Source organism: Nematostella vectensis, chromosome 1 (assembly GCF_932526225.1).
Source record: "Nematostella vectensis chromosome 1, jaNemVect1.1, whole genome shotgun sequence".
Classification (NCBI taxonomy): Eukaryota; Metazoa; Cnidaria; class Anthozoa; order Actiniaria; family Edwardsiidae; genus Nematostella; species Nematostella vectensis.
This window is the reverse complement of record NC_064034.1, coordinates 21,169,388-21,184,532: the sequence shown is the minus strand read 5'-3', so window position 1 is coordinate 21,184,532 and position 15,145 is coordinate 21,169,388. Positions and strand designations below refer to the sequence as shown.

Here is a 15,145-nt window from a genome sequence, read left to right as displayed (position 1 = left end):
TGTTATGGCTGGATCGCTGGCGCATATAGCCAATATGGCTGACGGGTTGGCTGGGTTCATGCTTTTGCCGGTTGGATTTTGAGTGTGTGCGTCTGACCTACGGGTCTAAAGTATAAAGTAGAAACATGAGTAATATATACATACAAGAACCGCCTACAAACGGAAAGGTAGGGTTGGGAGTGAAAGACTTTATCTTCAAGGCATTGCCTTTCATGACTGTCAAGTGTTGTCATTTGATTACAGCGCACATGGTGCACGTTTAGTTGATCACTTACCTATATTATACGCACACATATATTCTTTAGTCCGTTAAAGAACCCGGTCCTTCGATTGCGTTTGATTGAATTCGACAGGTCGTTTTACGTCGTTTTATGGGGGTCCTGTGTAGTTGGAGCGTGACAGTGAGGCTTTCGCACGTTTTTTTTTTGTTCAGCCACCTAGCATTTGTTTTTTTACTTTGCTTGTTTTAGGAAAAAAATATTAGGGCTGATCAAACATTAAAAGGGATTAAACTGAGCAACCTCCTAACAACTATTAAGTTGTAAATATTTTATAGACGGCTCACTTTCATGCTGAAGTTTGTTGTCTGGGAAACATCCCATTTAAATGGACCTTAAAATCTGTTTGTGTTGTTATGTATGGTTGGGGTTACTGGGACCATGTTTTCCAAAGGACTAAAAATACAGGAGAAAAATCTCAACTCACTGGACATAAAGGTCAAACCCAGTCCTGACCCCCCTTAGTTCTGAGCTAGGACTCAAGGGGCAGATCCAGGGGGATGGATTTAGGGTATCCATCCTGTATTTTAAGGAATTTCTCATGCAATGTTTCATCACCTCCCTGTACATTTTCTGGTTTTGTTTTCAACCCCCTTGAATAGAATCCATAATGGGGTTTAACTGTATGTGCAGAGATGCAAGGCCAGTGTCCTAACCACTAGGCCTGCCTCATGCGAATTTAACTAATAATTGCTATGTTATACCCCAAGGTTCTGTTGGTTACGTCAGTGGGTGACATCGACATTGAGCTGTGGGGTAAAGAGACACCCAAAGCGTGTCGTAACTTTATACAGCTGTGTCTGGAGGGTTACTACGACAACACAATATTCCACAGGATTGTCAAAGGTACTTACAGATCCTTTGTTAACAAGAACATAGGAAAACTTGTTGTAATGATGAGAGTAAATGCATTAATGTGGAAAAGTAGCTATACACAAAACTTTCTTTTTACAAAAGTGAAAATGTATTTAACAAATAGATCTCATTTTTGTGTGCATCTGTCCTATAACAGATGCACAGATGACGTTACAGCCTGTCATGTGACCTCTTCTGTGCATCTGTTATAGGACAAAGCAAAAAAAAATGAGGTCTATTTGTTTTATACAACAATAAAAATGTTTTCTTACATTACAATCTAGTTTTTGGGAGCGAGTCTTGCTAGACATTCATTAGAAGTCTCTGGCATTTAAATGACATGTATATGGGGAAGCCAGGCCAATCTAAGGTTTGATTTTTTCTTGAGGTTTTACTTGATCAGGTTTATTATATGAAAACAATAAAATTAAATTGATTGAAAACAAGGAGTCAAGCCCATTATGATGAAGCCCTTGCTGCACCCTCCTTTATTGCTCCTGGATCCACCCCTGAGAGCTTCATGCACCCCTTCCTCTTTTCTTGTTGGGACTGTGAAGTGTTAACTGATCATCTCCTCACAGGGTTCTGTATCCAAGGAGGTGACCCTACAGGAACTGGACTTGGTGGGTAGTATTTCATATTACAAAATGTTCTGCCATTATTGGTCAACAGCCCTGTACTTAGCACACTCCTATAGTGCTTGATTTGCAAATTGGGGCTATTTTTTTCCAATGTACATTTTGTGGCAGACAGCAACAAATTTGACTTTGTATTCCTTGTTACTGCAGCCACTTTTTTCCTGAGATTTTTTACTTTTTTTTTTTTTAAAGGTGGAGAAAATATCTATGGCCAATCTGGATTTAAGGTAAGAGATGTCATCCTATTTTCTGTTTTTGTTTGTGTGTGTGTTTTCTTTTTCCTATTGCCCTTTTATTATCATTTTTTCTATTGAAAACAATGCTTTGCGGCAGGATGAGTTCCATCAGAGGCTCAAGTTCAACAGGCGTGGTCTGGTTGCCATGGCAAATTCTGGCCCTAATGATAACCGTAGCCAGTTTTTTTTCACCTTGGACAGGACAGATGAATTAAATGGCAAACACACTATATTTGGGAAGGTACACATCTCAATTAATATTATTTTTAACAGTGGAGTGGCTGGTCATATTTTCTTTAATTGCTGGCATTTCACCCAAGTTTATATGAAAAATCTGCCTTTCCTGGAAAAAGGGAAAGATTCACTGACCATATACTGTAGCTACATACTGTTATAACCTTAAACTCAATACGTGTTGCAGTCAATACATGTTCCAGTCACACTTGCAATGTTATATAAAGCAAGTACTGGAATGTTTTTTGCTCACTAACTAGGTATTAGCTGAGTGCAAGGTCTATAAGAACAAATACAATGTCAGCCCATGATACAGAGGCTGCAGGCTGTTATTTGCGGTTCAGGATTTTGATGTTGGTTTTTAATGAAACAACTTTTGCAAGTGGCAAACTGGGGTTTTGCTTTGAATATGATAAATACCATACAAAAATGTTTATTTGGCATGATCCTAGCACACATGTTAAAACTTGCACTGTGTCTCAACAGGTTACGGGTAACACGATATACAACATGATAAAGATGGCTGACATGGAAGTTGATGATAATGATCACCCTCTCTACCCACCAAAAGTTATCAGAACTGAGGTATGGACTTTATGATGATGATTGAAATAATGATAAGATCTAATAATGCACTTATTCAAAGAAATTACAGCTTGCTTATGTAACAATATTGTGCTGTTTGGCTAATGATTTGTTATTAATGATCTAATCAGTCACGGCTCCCTCGTGTACCCCGGATGTCATAATGATAAGTGGTGCTGGGGTCAGCTGTTGAAGCCAGAGCTTAGGAAACATGTATTAATGAACCACACAATCTTCAGTAAAACTTTTAAAAATCCTGAGCAGCTTTTCATTACAGTTTGTGGTCTGGTTCCACTTGCTTACATTGACTTTTACCTACTTAAAAAACATGGCACAGTTACTAGAAACTGATTGGCTGAGAGCAGTGCAGTTTTCAGGTAATTAACTGCCGGATAAATGTGATTTTTTGCAATATTACTGGATGCTGATTGGCTTACAAACAATTGAAAAAATATGAACCAACAAAATCATAGGAGATTAAAAAGGTAATCATACGATTTCTTGATCTGCGCTGAAGACGACTTGTGCAATTTGAGATTTTGAAAAACTCCCATGTGAAGATTACTGTCTCAATCTTATTTGAATGTTCCTTTTTCCCTTGCAGGTTTTGTCTAACCCATTTGATGATATTGAGCCAAGACAGAACCAAAGAAAACCTGAGAAGAAAGCAAACCATGAAAAGAAACCAAAAGTGAAAGGAACCAAGTAAGAGTTATACTAGAATGACATGTTTAGTACTTGTACATTGCAAGCTACACAGCAAGACACAATCAAACTTTACACGTGACTGTCTTTGTATGAGTTAGTGTGTAAGAACACGTGACTGTCTTTGTACGAGTTAGCGTGTAAGAACATGTGACTGTCTTTGTATGAGTTAGTGTGTAAGAACACATGACTGTCTTTGTATGAGTTAGTGTGTAAGAACATGTGACTGTCTTTGTATGAGTTAGTGTGTAAGAACATGTGACTGTCTTTGTATGAGTTAGTGTGTAAGAACATGCGACTGTCTTTGTATGAGTTAGTGTGTAAGAACATGCGACTGTCTTTGTATAAGTTAGTGTGTAAGAACTGTCTTTGTATGAGTTAGTGTGTAAGAACTGTCTTTGTATAAGTTAGTGTGTAAGAACTGTCTTTGTATGAGTTAGTGTGTAAAGAACTGTCTTTGTATGAGTTAGTGTGTAAGAACTGTCTTTGTATGAGTTAGTGTGTAAGAACTGTCTTTGTATGAGTTAGTGTGTAAGAACTGTCACTTAAAATATGGTGCCACAGGGACAGGTATTTTTTTCCTCCCAAGTTGATGTGACGTGGGCTCAAACCCTGGTCCTCTTGCTGTACCACTGTTTCTACCACTGTGCTAGTGCACCTCTCCATCACTTTATTTTAACCCTCTCATCACTTTGACAACATTAAAGCTGTACTGATTATTTTTTCCAGAAATTTTAGTCTACTATCCTTTGGTGAGGAAGCAGAAGATGATGAAGAAGAAGTTAAAACAGTTTCTAAGGTGAAGATTTGTCTAGCTGTATCAGAGTTTCCCAAATTATATTCATTGGTTGTGTTCCTTGAGAATGGATTCTGTTTATTCTTTTTTTTTTACTAGAAAATGAAAATGGCAAGTAGCCATGATATCCTTGATGATCCCCTGCTAAGCAAAGAGGCTGCTGTACCTCAGGAAAGTCAACCAGTCAAGGTAGACCCCATCCATCAGTTTGAGGTTATTATTTCATAGCATTTCCACAACACTTGCACTTAATCTTGCTTGTTTGTTTGGTTGTTAGCTATAGTAAATCAGAGGACATCCCACAGGATCCGTCATTCACACAATCCTTGCAGGTTCACTTGAAGCGAAAGAGATAAAAGTCCTTGATTCAAATTCGAGAAATTTGGTTCACAATCTTTTCTAGTGAATGTTTTTCCATCCTTACAAAAGGAGACTAAAAATAAGAATAAATTTTCAGATAAATTTTCATTTATCTGTGGGTGCTGCAAACACTGGTTGCATGCGCTTGAAAACATGCCATTTCAAATGAGCGCATGCTGTTTTGATTTTGTAAAATACTGTTTCCGTGTTTGTGTTGTAGAAAACAAATTTCCCTTGTTTTTTTGTGGTATGTACTCTTATACACCTAAATATTTGTCACCTCATAAACAAAATTTACTACTGGGGAATCACTCGGCGCTCTGTGCCTCGTGACTCCACAACATTTGCCGAATATTAGGAAATGGGAAACCATGGGAAATTGTTCAATAGACCCAGGAATCTAGAGTACAGAGCCACACCTTTTCTTACTACAGCTATTACATAGAAAATGTTATTTGGAGCTACAGTACATGTGATAGAACAAGTATTTAACCTTATAGGAATATGATATAGTGCAATGTATGTTAGCCTAGAGACATCACACCCATGGTGTCTCTATGGTTACCATGACATGTCAATTACAGGTTTGATTGATACTGACCTCATTCAGTAACTAAGACGTTTTTTGTCATGTACACTCATGGTGTCTCTATGCTTACCATGACATATGTCAATCACAGTTTTGATGACACTGGCCTCATACAGTAACTAAGACGTTTTTCTGTGCATGAAGCATTACCTTGTGATGCTGGTTGTTTAATCAACCAAATAGTACTTTATGATTCTCACATTGGCTTACTTCCTAAACAAGTTAAAGTGTTATAAAGCTCAAAGATAGGGTTAAATGATTAAGGGTGGTTTTGTGATTGTTTTTTTTTTTCAGGAAAAGGAAAGAAATAGAAAGAACAGCAGTAGTGGTGATGATGACAGCGATGATGAGAAGGTACATTGCATAGATAGTGGAAGCAAACATATTGGGGCTCTTCATCTTCTGTATATTAAAACCAGATCAAATTTATCGCCTAACTGCATCTGTAGCTCAATCACACAAAGTGATGATTGAACATTGCCCATATACTTTCTATTGTAAGCTGGCAAAAAACTATTCTGGGATGAGCCAGTCCCCACCCTGGTTTCATTGCATGATTGTATTTGATACTTATGAGAAATTGTATGATATGCATCCTTTGCCACCTGTAAACATGTATATGAAACAGCCCTGATGGTGTGAGATGTGAACACTCTTTATTTTATTTTTAACAGCAAGAAGAGAAATTTGACCAGAAAATGCGTGATAAAGTCAGGAATAAATTGAAAAAGAGCACAAATTTGGCAGAGGATGCAAGTCAAGCTAGTGGATCTTCAGACAAAACGTAACACAGACAGTGTGAATAATGTAAAGGGGGACCGGGTCCATTGTTTTTCTGTGGATATCCTTATACGTCATCATATTTTAATACCCTGAAAATTGGGGAACCGGGAACCACTCGGCTCACCCCTAGATCTGCACATGTGCATAGCAAACTTGAGGTATTCAATATGTGATCGCATAAGGTCAGCGGTTGTATGCAATAGCCTCGTACATTAGCATGAGGACAATGAGGGGCATCTGCTGAGATCTAGCTTGCGCCCGCGATATCCTCATACAATCGCTTATAGCGTGTACCTCCAATATTACAAGACACTGATGTAACTTAATGAATAATTGACTTATCAATCCTGGACAATATGTCTCATATTTCCTATCTATTTTATTCTATACTTGTTATTTTAGCTACGCCATGACATTTAATTACCACATCCATCAGATTATTTTGTTCCTCTTGTTTAGTCACAGACTACGGGAGGAGTCCAGAAGACTGCAAAAAGAGCTTGTGGGTGCGAAACGAAAACGTGTTGACGCCGAAAACCAGACCGAAAAAAAAGAAGGTAGAAAAACCATGAAAACTATCTCATTATTGTCAAGAACAATATGTGGTATTCTATGATGGGTGTAGAAATGTTTTGCTGTTTGATCAACCTCCAAATTACAGCAGGAAAAAGAGCTTGTGTAAACAACATTGCTGGAAAAACACAAGTGTTCGGCAATAATGGGTCAGAAATGGTCCGTTCATCTTGGAAAACATATTGTGCAGATTCAATATCCAATGCACCAAAATTAATAACAAGGATGCAACTATAATATGGCATATAAATTAGTTGATTAAAATAAATATCACGTCTTGGACGAATTTCTAGTCCATATCATTTTTTTTTTCGTAAAATCCTCTCCAGTCATAATGTAACGCAATCCTTGTGGGAGTTTTTGGAGAGATCTAAAAGAGCGATTAAAAGCTAGAGTTGATAGCCTTGAAGTTTGATTCATGTGTTATCAACAAAACTGCAATGACTTTTTATTGCACATTTTTAAACATAATTTCATGCATATATGAAGAAAATGTAGAGGGGATAGATGAGATTCTCCTTAGAAAATGCATCAGTGTATATTTGTGAAAGGTTAACATGCATACAGGTAAAGATTTAAGAACATTTTTCGCAAAAAAGGGTTCTAATTGAAAAAAGTCCCTGATAGATTTTTTTTCTTTTTTCTTCAAATCACTGCACTGGATAATGAATCTGAATAAGTTCCTTTTAAATCTAGAAAGCGTTTCTAAAGATGCATGGTGCGACAGAGTGAACACTGGGTCAAGTCGCTATAAAATCGTGCAATGTTCTTCCTCAAAAACTCCCTTTGTCTCGTTGTCTGTTTGCTGACACAGTTGTTGTTCTGTTCTAGATGAAAGGAAAAATAAGTCAGGTGTGCTCGCTGAATTCCATGCAGAGCAGCAGAACTACTTGAACAAGAAGAGTGCAATAAAAGCCAAGGGAGGAGGGAGAGATGACCAGGCAAGTACAGTAATGGGGTGTTTAGAATTGGAATAGAAGGGTGCAATAAAAGCCAAGGGAGGGGGGGAGAGATGACCAGGCAAGTACACACAAGGATGGGATGTTTATAAAATTTAACAATGTAGAAAACCTTACAATTCTGATTTTGGTTTAAAACTATGCTTTTTTGCTCTCTGGGTTATTTCTATTTCCACGTTAAAGTCCTCTACCAGAATTCCTAAGACAAATTTTTTTTCTATAAAAAACATGCTGTACTCTTTCTATAGACGTTCTCGCTGCTTGAAGATTTCCAAGCAAAACTTCTACAGGCAGAAGAGGAAGAAGAAACAGAGACAGTCAAGGCTGAGGATGTGCAACAACAAGAAGATGATGATACAGGATGGTATGTAAGAGGCAGCTTCGCAATAAGAAACTTGTTTCTCAACGCAACCCTGAATTCTCGGGCCCGAAAATGTTGTTTTGTTTTATTCGAAACTTTGCATCCCTGCTTGTATATAGTTGTTTTTGTGTTAGTTTTATTTATTATTTTACATCGTACAACTCTTGGGACCTTCACAGGTTGTCCCACGCCCTGAAGTGTGAGACTCACGGGCCAAATGTAAAGGATGCGAATGTTCAAGATGAGGACACATTCGAGATCTTCGACCCGCGAAACCCGATCAACAAACGACGACGGGAGGCGAGCAAGCAATCGATGAAGGATCGGAAATCCAGCAAGTATTCGACGGACGATCAGAGATATGGCGGAAACCATTCGACGGATGATCGCAGACACGGCGCGAACAATTCGACAGGTGATCGGAGATACAGCAAACATTCGACGGATGATCGGAGGCACGACAAGCATTCGACGGATGATCGGAGACACGGCAAGCATTCGTCAAGGGATCGGGAAAGGAGATAGAATGCAGGTCAGTACAAATTGCAACGTCTTCATGTAATCCCATTATTCATCTACTCCTGGAGACACACTCAATATAGAACTTTAGAGGAATTGTCCGCGACTGTAGCATTTGATCTGTGTTTCTGAAAAAAGAAAAGCAACAACAACAAAACAAAAATGTTTTATTGTTATAAACGCTGAGTACGCCAAGATGTCCTTCTTTGTAATACGTTGAGTACGCCAAGATGTCCTTCTCTGTAATACGTTGAGTATGCCAAGATGTCCTTCTCTGCAATACTTCGAGTACGCCAAGATGTCCTTAACTGTAATACGTTGAGTACGCCAAGATGTCCTTAACTGTAATACGTTGAGTATGCCAAGATGTCCTTAACTGTAATACGTTGAGTATGCCAAGATGTCCTTAACTGTAATACGTTGAGTACGCCAAGATGTCCTTAACTGTAATACGTTGAGTATGCCAAGATGTCCTTAACTGTAATACGTTGAGTACGCCAAGATGTCCTTAACTGTAATACGTTGAGTACGCCAAGATGTCCTTAACTGTAATACGTTGAGTATGCCAAGATGTCCTTAACTGTAATACTTCGAGTACGCCAAGATGTCCTTAACTGTAATACGTTGAGTATGCCAAGATGTCATTCTCTGTAATACGTTGAGTATGCCAAGATGTCCTTCTCTGTAATACGTTGAGTATGCCAAGATGTCATTCTCTGCAATACTTCGAGTACGCCAAGATGTCATTCTCTGCAAAACTTCGAGTACGCCAAGATGTCATTCTCTGTAATACGTTGAGTACGCCAAGATGTCATTCTCTGTAATACGTTGAGTACGCCAAGATGTCCTTAACTGTAATACTTCGAGTACGCCAAGATGTCATTCACTGTAATACTTCGAGTACGCCAAGATGTCCTTCACTGTAATACTTCGAGTACGCCAAGATGTCATTCTCTGTAATACGTTGAGTATGCCAAGATGTCATTCTCTGTAATACGTTGAGTACGCCAAGATGTCCTTAACTGTAATACGTTGAGTATGCCAAGATGTCATTCTCTGTAATACGTTGAGTACGCCAAGATGTCCTTAACTGTAATACTTCGAGTACGCCAAGATGTCCTTAACTGTAATACGTTGAGTATGCCAAGATGTCGTTCTCTGTAATACGTTGAGTACGCCAAGATGTCATTCTCTGCAATACTTCGAGTACGCCAAGATGTCATTCTCTGTAATACGTTGAGTATGCCAAGATGTCATTCTCTGTAACACTTCGAGTACGCCAAGAAGTCATTCTCTGCAATACTTCGAGTACGCCAAGATGTCATTCTCTGTAATACGTTGAGTATGCCAAGATTGCATTCTCTGTAATACGTTGAGTATGCCAAGATGTCATTCTCTGTAATACGTTGAGTACGCCAAGATGTCATTCTCTGTAATACGTTGAGTATGCCAAGATGTCATTCTCTGTAATACGTTGAGTATGCCAAGATGTCATTCTCTGCAATACTTCGAGTACGCCAAGATGTCCTTAACTGTAATACTTCGAGTACGCCAAGATGTCATTCTCTGTAATACGTTGAGTATGCCAAGATGTCATTCTCTGCAATACTTCGAGTACGCCAAGATGTCCTTAACTGTAATACTTCGAGTACGCCAAGATGTCATTCTCTGTAATACGTTGAGTATGCCAAGATGTCATTCTCTGTAACACTTCGAGTACGCCAAGAAGTCATTCTCTGCAATACTTCGAGTACGCCAAGATGTCATTCTCTGTAATACGTTGAGTATGCCAAGATGTCATTCTCTGTAATACGTTGAGTATGCCAAGATGTCATTCTCTGTAATACTTTGAGTACGCCAAGATGTCATTCTCTGTAATACGTTGAGTATGCCAAGATGTCATTCTCTGTAATACTTCGAGTACGCCAAGATGTCATTCTCTGTAATACGTTGAGTATGCCAAGATGTCATTCTCTGCAATACTTCGAGTACGCCAAGATGTCATTCTCTGTAATACGTTGAGTATGCCAAGATGTCATTCTCTGCAATACTTCGAGTACGCCAAGATGTCATTCTCTGTAATACGTTGAGTATGCCAAGATGTCATTCTCTGTAATACGTTGAGTATGCCAAGATGTCATTCTCTGTAATACGTTGAGTATGCCAAGATGTCATTCTCTGTAATACGTTGAGTATGCCAAGATGTCATTCTCTGTAATACTTCGAGTACGCCAAGATGTCCTTCTCTGCAATACTTCGAGTACGCCAAGATGCCATTCTCTGTAATACGTTGAGTATGCCAAGATGTCATTCTCTGTAATACGTTGAGTATGCCAAGATGTCATTCACTGTAATACGTTGAGTATGCCAAGATGTCATTCACTGTAATACGTTGAGTATGCCAAGATGTCCTTAACTGTAATACTTCGAGTACGCCAAGATGTCATTCACTGTAATACTTCGAAAAAAGACGACAGAGGTGCGGCGAATAGTAATCTCTCGTCACTTCTGGCCCACTTACTGCTGTTTTAAATATGCTGCGATCTCTCGCCGATGATTTAGCTAAATCGCCCGTTGCCACCGAAATGGTTTGTCATCACGCCACCTCTCCGTAAGGCGCGTACCAATTATAAAAAAACCCATATTATTTCGTTTGAATAAAGGCAGAAAGTGGTTAAGCTGGTGGAAACTATTGACAAGAGGTGGCGGAAGATTGAAAATCTCAGTCATGTGGAGCAACCCGCATTTATCATGTGATCACGAGGATACAAGCGATCTGCATTCATGTTATCACGTGATCACGAGGATGCAAGCGATCCTCATTTATGTTATCACGTGATCACGAGGACACAAGCGATCCGCATTCATGTTATCATGTGATCACGAGGATACAAGCAAACTAACTATAGCTCAAGTTGGCGCTATAACTGACCAAAAAACTTTGGACTTGAAGTATTTAAACACAACACAGGGAGATGTAGCTAGCATGAGATGGCAGTGTTCTTGTTTACGGATTAATAGCTGGTTGGCTCCCAGCATGAGATAGTAATACTATGGACCATACACAGTAAGGTGACGACTTATGTCAACTGATGAAGCCCTATTTATACTATAGGGGATCTGAGGTATCTGACGACTTATGTAGACTTGTATAGTCCTATACTATGGGATCTGAGACGTGTGTCTGACGGCTTATGTAGACTAATATAGTCCTATACTATGGGATCTTTCATGGAATAATGCTAGTATAGAATATGTGTGATGTATCAAATTCTAACACATGTACCATAAATTTTTCATCTTAACAGTATATAAGAGTAAATCGTCCTTCTGTTTGATTGAAATCAGTGTTTTCAATAAAACGCGAATATTCGCCAATTGGCTGGACAACAATCACGCTAGAAATAAGTGTATCATTGCGTAGGACAACAAATCCACCTTAACATCAGACCTAATCAAGGGCTAAAAGGGTTGGTTAAGGGGTTGGTTACTAGTCTTAGGTTAAGGGGTTGGTTACTAGTCTTAGGTTAAAGGGTTGGTTACTAGTCTTAGGTTAAAGGGTTGGTTACTAGTCTTTGGTTAAAGGGTTGGTTACTAGTCTTAGGTTAAAGGGTTGGTTACTAGTCTTAGGTTAAGGGGTTGGTTACTAGTCTTAGGTTAAAGGGTTGGTTACTAGTCTTAGGTTAAAGGGTTGGTTACTAGTCTTAGGTTAAAGGGTTGGTTACTAGTCTTAGGTTAAAGGGTTGGTTACTAGTCTTAGGTAAAAGGGTTGGTTACTAGTCTTAGGTTAAAGGGTTGGTTACTAGTCTTAGGTTAAAGGGTTGGTTACTAGTCTTAGGTTAAAGGGTTGGTTACTAGTCTAAGGTTAAAGGGTTGGTTACTAGTCTTAGGTTGAGGGGTTGGTTACTAGTTTTAGGTTAAGGGGTTGGTTACTAGTCTTAGGTTAAAGGGCTGGTTACTAGTCTTCGGTTAAAGGGTTGGTTACTAGTTTTAGTTTAAGGGGTTGGTTACTAGTCTTAGGTCAAAGGGTTGGTTACTAGTCTTTGGTTAAAGCGTTGGTTACTAGTCTTAGGTTAAAGGGTTAGTTACTAGTCTTAGGTTAAGGGGTTGGTTACTAGTTTTAGGTTAAGGGGCTGGTTACTAGTCTTGGGTTAAAGGGTTGGTTACTAGTCTTAGGTTAAAGGGTTGGTACTAGTCTCAGGTTAAGGGGTTGGTTACTAGTCTTAGGTTAAAGGGTTGGTTACTAGTCTTAGGTTAAAGGGTTGGTTACTAGTCTTAGGTTAAAGGGTTGGTTACTAGTCTTAGGTTAAAGGGTTGGTTACTAGTCTTAGGTTAAGGGGTTGGTTACTAGTTTTAGGTTAAGGGGTTGGTAACTAGTCTTAGGTTAAAGGGCTGGTTACTAGTCTTCGGTTAAAGGGTTGGTTACTAGTTTTAGGTTAAGGGGTTGGTTACTAGTCCTAGGTCAAAGGGTTGGTTACTAGTCTATGGTTAAAGCGTTGGTTACTAGTCTTAGGTTAAAGGGTTAGTTACTAGTCTTAGGTTAAAGGGTTGGTACTAGTCTCAGGTTAAAGGGTTGGTTACTAGTTTTAGGTTAAAGGGTTGGTTACTAGTCTTAGGTTAAAGGGTTGGTTACTAGTCTTAGGTTAAAGGGTTGGTTACTAGTCTTAAGTTAAAGGGTTGGTTACTAGTCTTAGGTTAAAGGGTTGGTTACTAGTCTTAGGTTAAAGGGTTGGTTACTAGTTTTAGGTTAAAGGGTTGGTTACTAGTTTTAGGTTTAAGGGTTGGTTACTAGTTTTAGGTTAAGGGGTTGGTTACTAGTCTTATGTTAAAGGGTTGGTTACTAGTCTTAGGTTAAAGGGTTGGTTACTAGTCTTAGGTTAAGGGGTTGGTTACTAGTTTTAGGTTAAGGGGTTGGTTACTAGTCTTAGGTCAAAGGGTTGGTTACTAGTCTTTGGTTAAAGCGTTGGTTACTAGTCTTAGGTTAAAGGGTTAGTTACTAGTCTTAGGTTAAGGGGTTGGTTACTAGTTTTAGGTTAAGGGGTTGGTTACTAGTCTTGGGTTAAAGGGTTGGTTACTAGTCTTAGGTTAAAGGGTTGGTACTAGTCTCAGGTTAAGGGGTTGGTTACTAGTTTTATGTTAAAGGGTTGGTTACTAGTTTTAGGTTAAAGGGTTGGTTACTAGTCTTAGGTTAAGGGGTTGGTTACTAGTCTTAGGTTAAAGGGTTGGTTACTAGTCTTAGGTTAAGGGTTGGTTACTAGTCTTAGGTTAAAGGGTTGGTTACTAGTCTTAGGTTAAAGGGTTGGTTACTAGTCTTAGGTTAAAGGGTTGGTTACTAGTCTTAGGTTAAAGGGTTGGTTACTAGTCTTAGGTTAAAGGGTTGGTTACTAGTTTTAGGTTAAAGGGTTGGTTACTAGTTTTAGGTTTAAGGGTTGGTTACTAGTTTTAGGTTAAGGGGTTGGTTACTAGTCTTATGTTAAAGGGTTGGTTACTAGTCTTAGGTTAAAGGGTTGGTTACTAGTCTTAGGTTAAGGGGTTGGTTACTAGTTTTAGGTTAAGGGGTTGGTTACTAGTCTTAGGTCAAAGGGTTGGTTACTAGTCTTTGGTTAAAGCGTTGGTTACTAGTCTTAGGTTAAAGGGTTAGTTACTAGTCTTAGGTTAAGGGGTTGGTTACTAGTTTTAGGTTAAGGGGTTGGTTACTAGTCTTGGGTTAAAGGGTTGGTTACTAGTCTTAGGTTAAAGGGTTGGTACTAGTCTCAGGTTAAGGGGTTGGTTACTAGTTTTATGTTAAAGGGTTGGTTACTAGTTTTAGGTTAAAGGGTTGGTTACTAGTCTTAGGTTAAGGGGTTGGTTACTAGTCTTAGGTTAAAGGGTTGGTTACTAGTCTTAGGTTAAGGGTTGGTTACTAGTCTTAGGTTAAAGGGTTGGTTACTAGTCTTAGGTTAAAGGGTTGGTTACTAGTCTTAGGTTAAGGGGTTGGTTACTAGTTTTAGGTTAAAGGGTTGGTTACTAGTTTCAGGTTAAGGGGTTGGTTACTAGTCTTATGTTAAAGGGTTGGTTACTAGTCTTAGGTTAAAGGGTTGGTTACTAGTCTTAGGTTAAGGGGTTGGTTACTAGTTTTAGGTTAAAGGGTTGGTTACTAGTTTTAGGTTAAAGGGTTGGTTACTAGTCTTAGGTTAAGGGGTTGGTTACTAGTCTTAGGTTAAAGGGTTGGTTACTAGTCTTAGGTTAAGAAGTTGGTTACTAGTCTTAGGTTAAAGGGTTGGTTGATAGTCTTAGGTTAAAGAATTGGTTACTAGTCTTAGGTTAAAGGGTTGGTTACTAGTCTTAGGTTAAAGGGTTTGTTACTAGTCTTATGTAATAGCCATTATCTCTAAAATGTTCGGATTAGCGAAGGGGCGGTTATTTGATATTTTTCGCCTTAGTGAGGCGCTTATTTGAGAGCGGTAAATGGAGCATTATCAGTGTTTTAATAGACCGTTGTATTGCTGTTTTCAAAAATAGAAAGATAACGCAGCGGAGGTCAAGCAAGACTATTTCGACTCTCATAAGGCTCTTCTGAGTTCTCCCTTCTTGTCCTCGCGCCCTTTCGCATCCCCGTGAACTTCCCTGGCGTCACGAAAATAGCTCAAGTCCAGACGAAACATTACAAGCGATCTCTCATCGGCGGACGACCT

At 39.0% G+C, this 15,145-nt stretch overlaps 1 protein-coding gene across 2 annotated transcripts; it reads left to right on the top strand.

Annotated features, from left to right (window-relative positions):
• The first annotated feature begins 11 nt into the window (after window positions 1-11).
• Window positions 12-11,864, top strand: LOC5518219 (spliceosome-associated protein CWC27 homolog). 2 transcript variants are annotated; one of them, XM_032362852.2, is made up of 15 exons: window positions 12-167; window positions 989-1,124; window positions 1,715-1,756; window positions 1,964-1,998; window positions 2,105-2,248; window positions 2,728-2,826; window positions 3,431-3,531; window positions 4,261-4,330; window positions 4,427-4,540; window positions 5,571-5,630; window positions 5,951-6,060; window positions 6,519-6,616; window positions 7,464-7,573; window positions 7,840-7,955; window positions 8,132-11,864. In XM_032362852.2, the coding sequence occupies exons 1-15, from the start codon at window positions 126-128 to the stop codon at window positions 8,475-8,477; spliced, it is 1,623 nt and encodes a 540-aa protein (XP_032218743.2). In that variant the 5' UTR covers window positions 12-125; the 3' UTR covers window positions 8,478-11,864. The 2 variants fall into 2 exon arrangements, with proteins under 2 accessions (XP_032218743.2, XP_032218744.2); XM_032362853.2 differs by having other exon boundaries at window positions 13-167; window positions 4,427-4,516.
• Window positions 11,865-15,145: the final 3,281 nt, after the last annotated feature.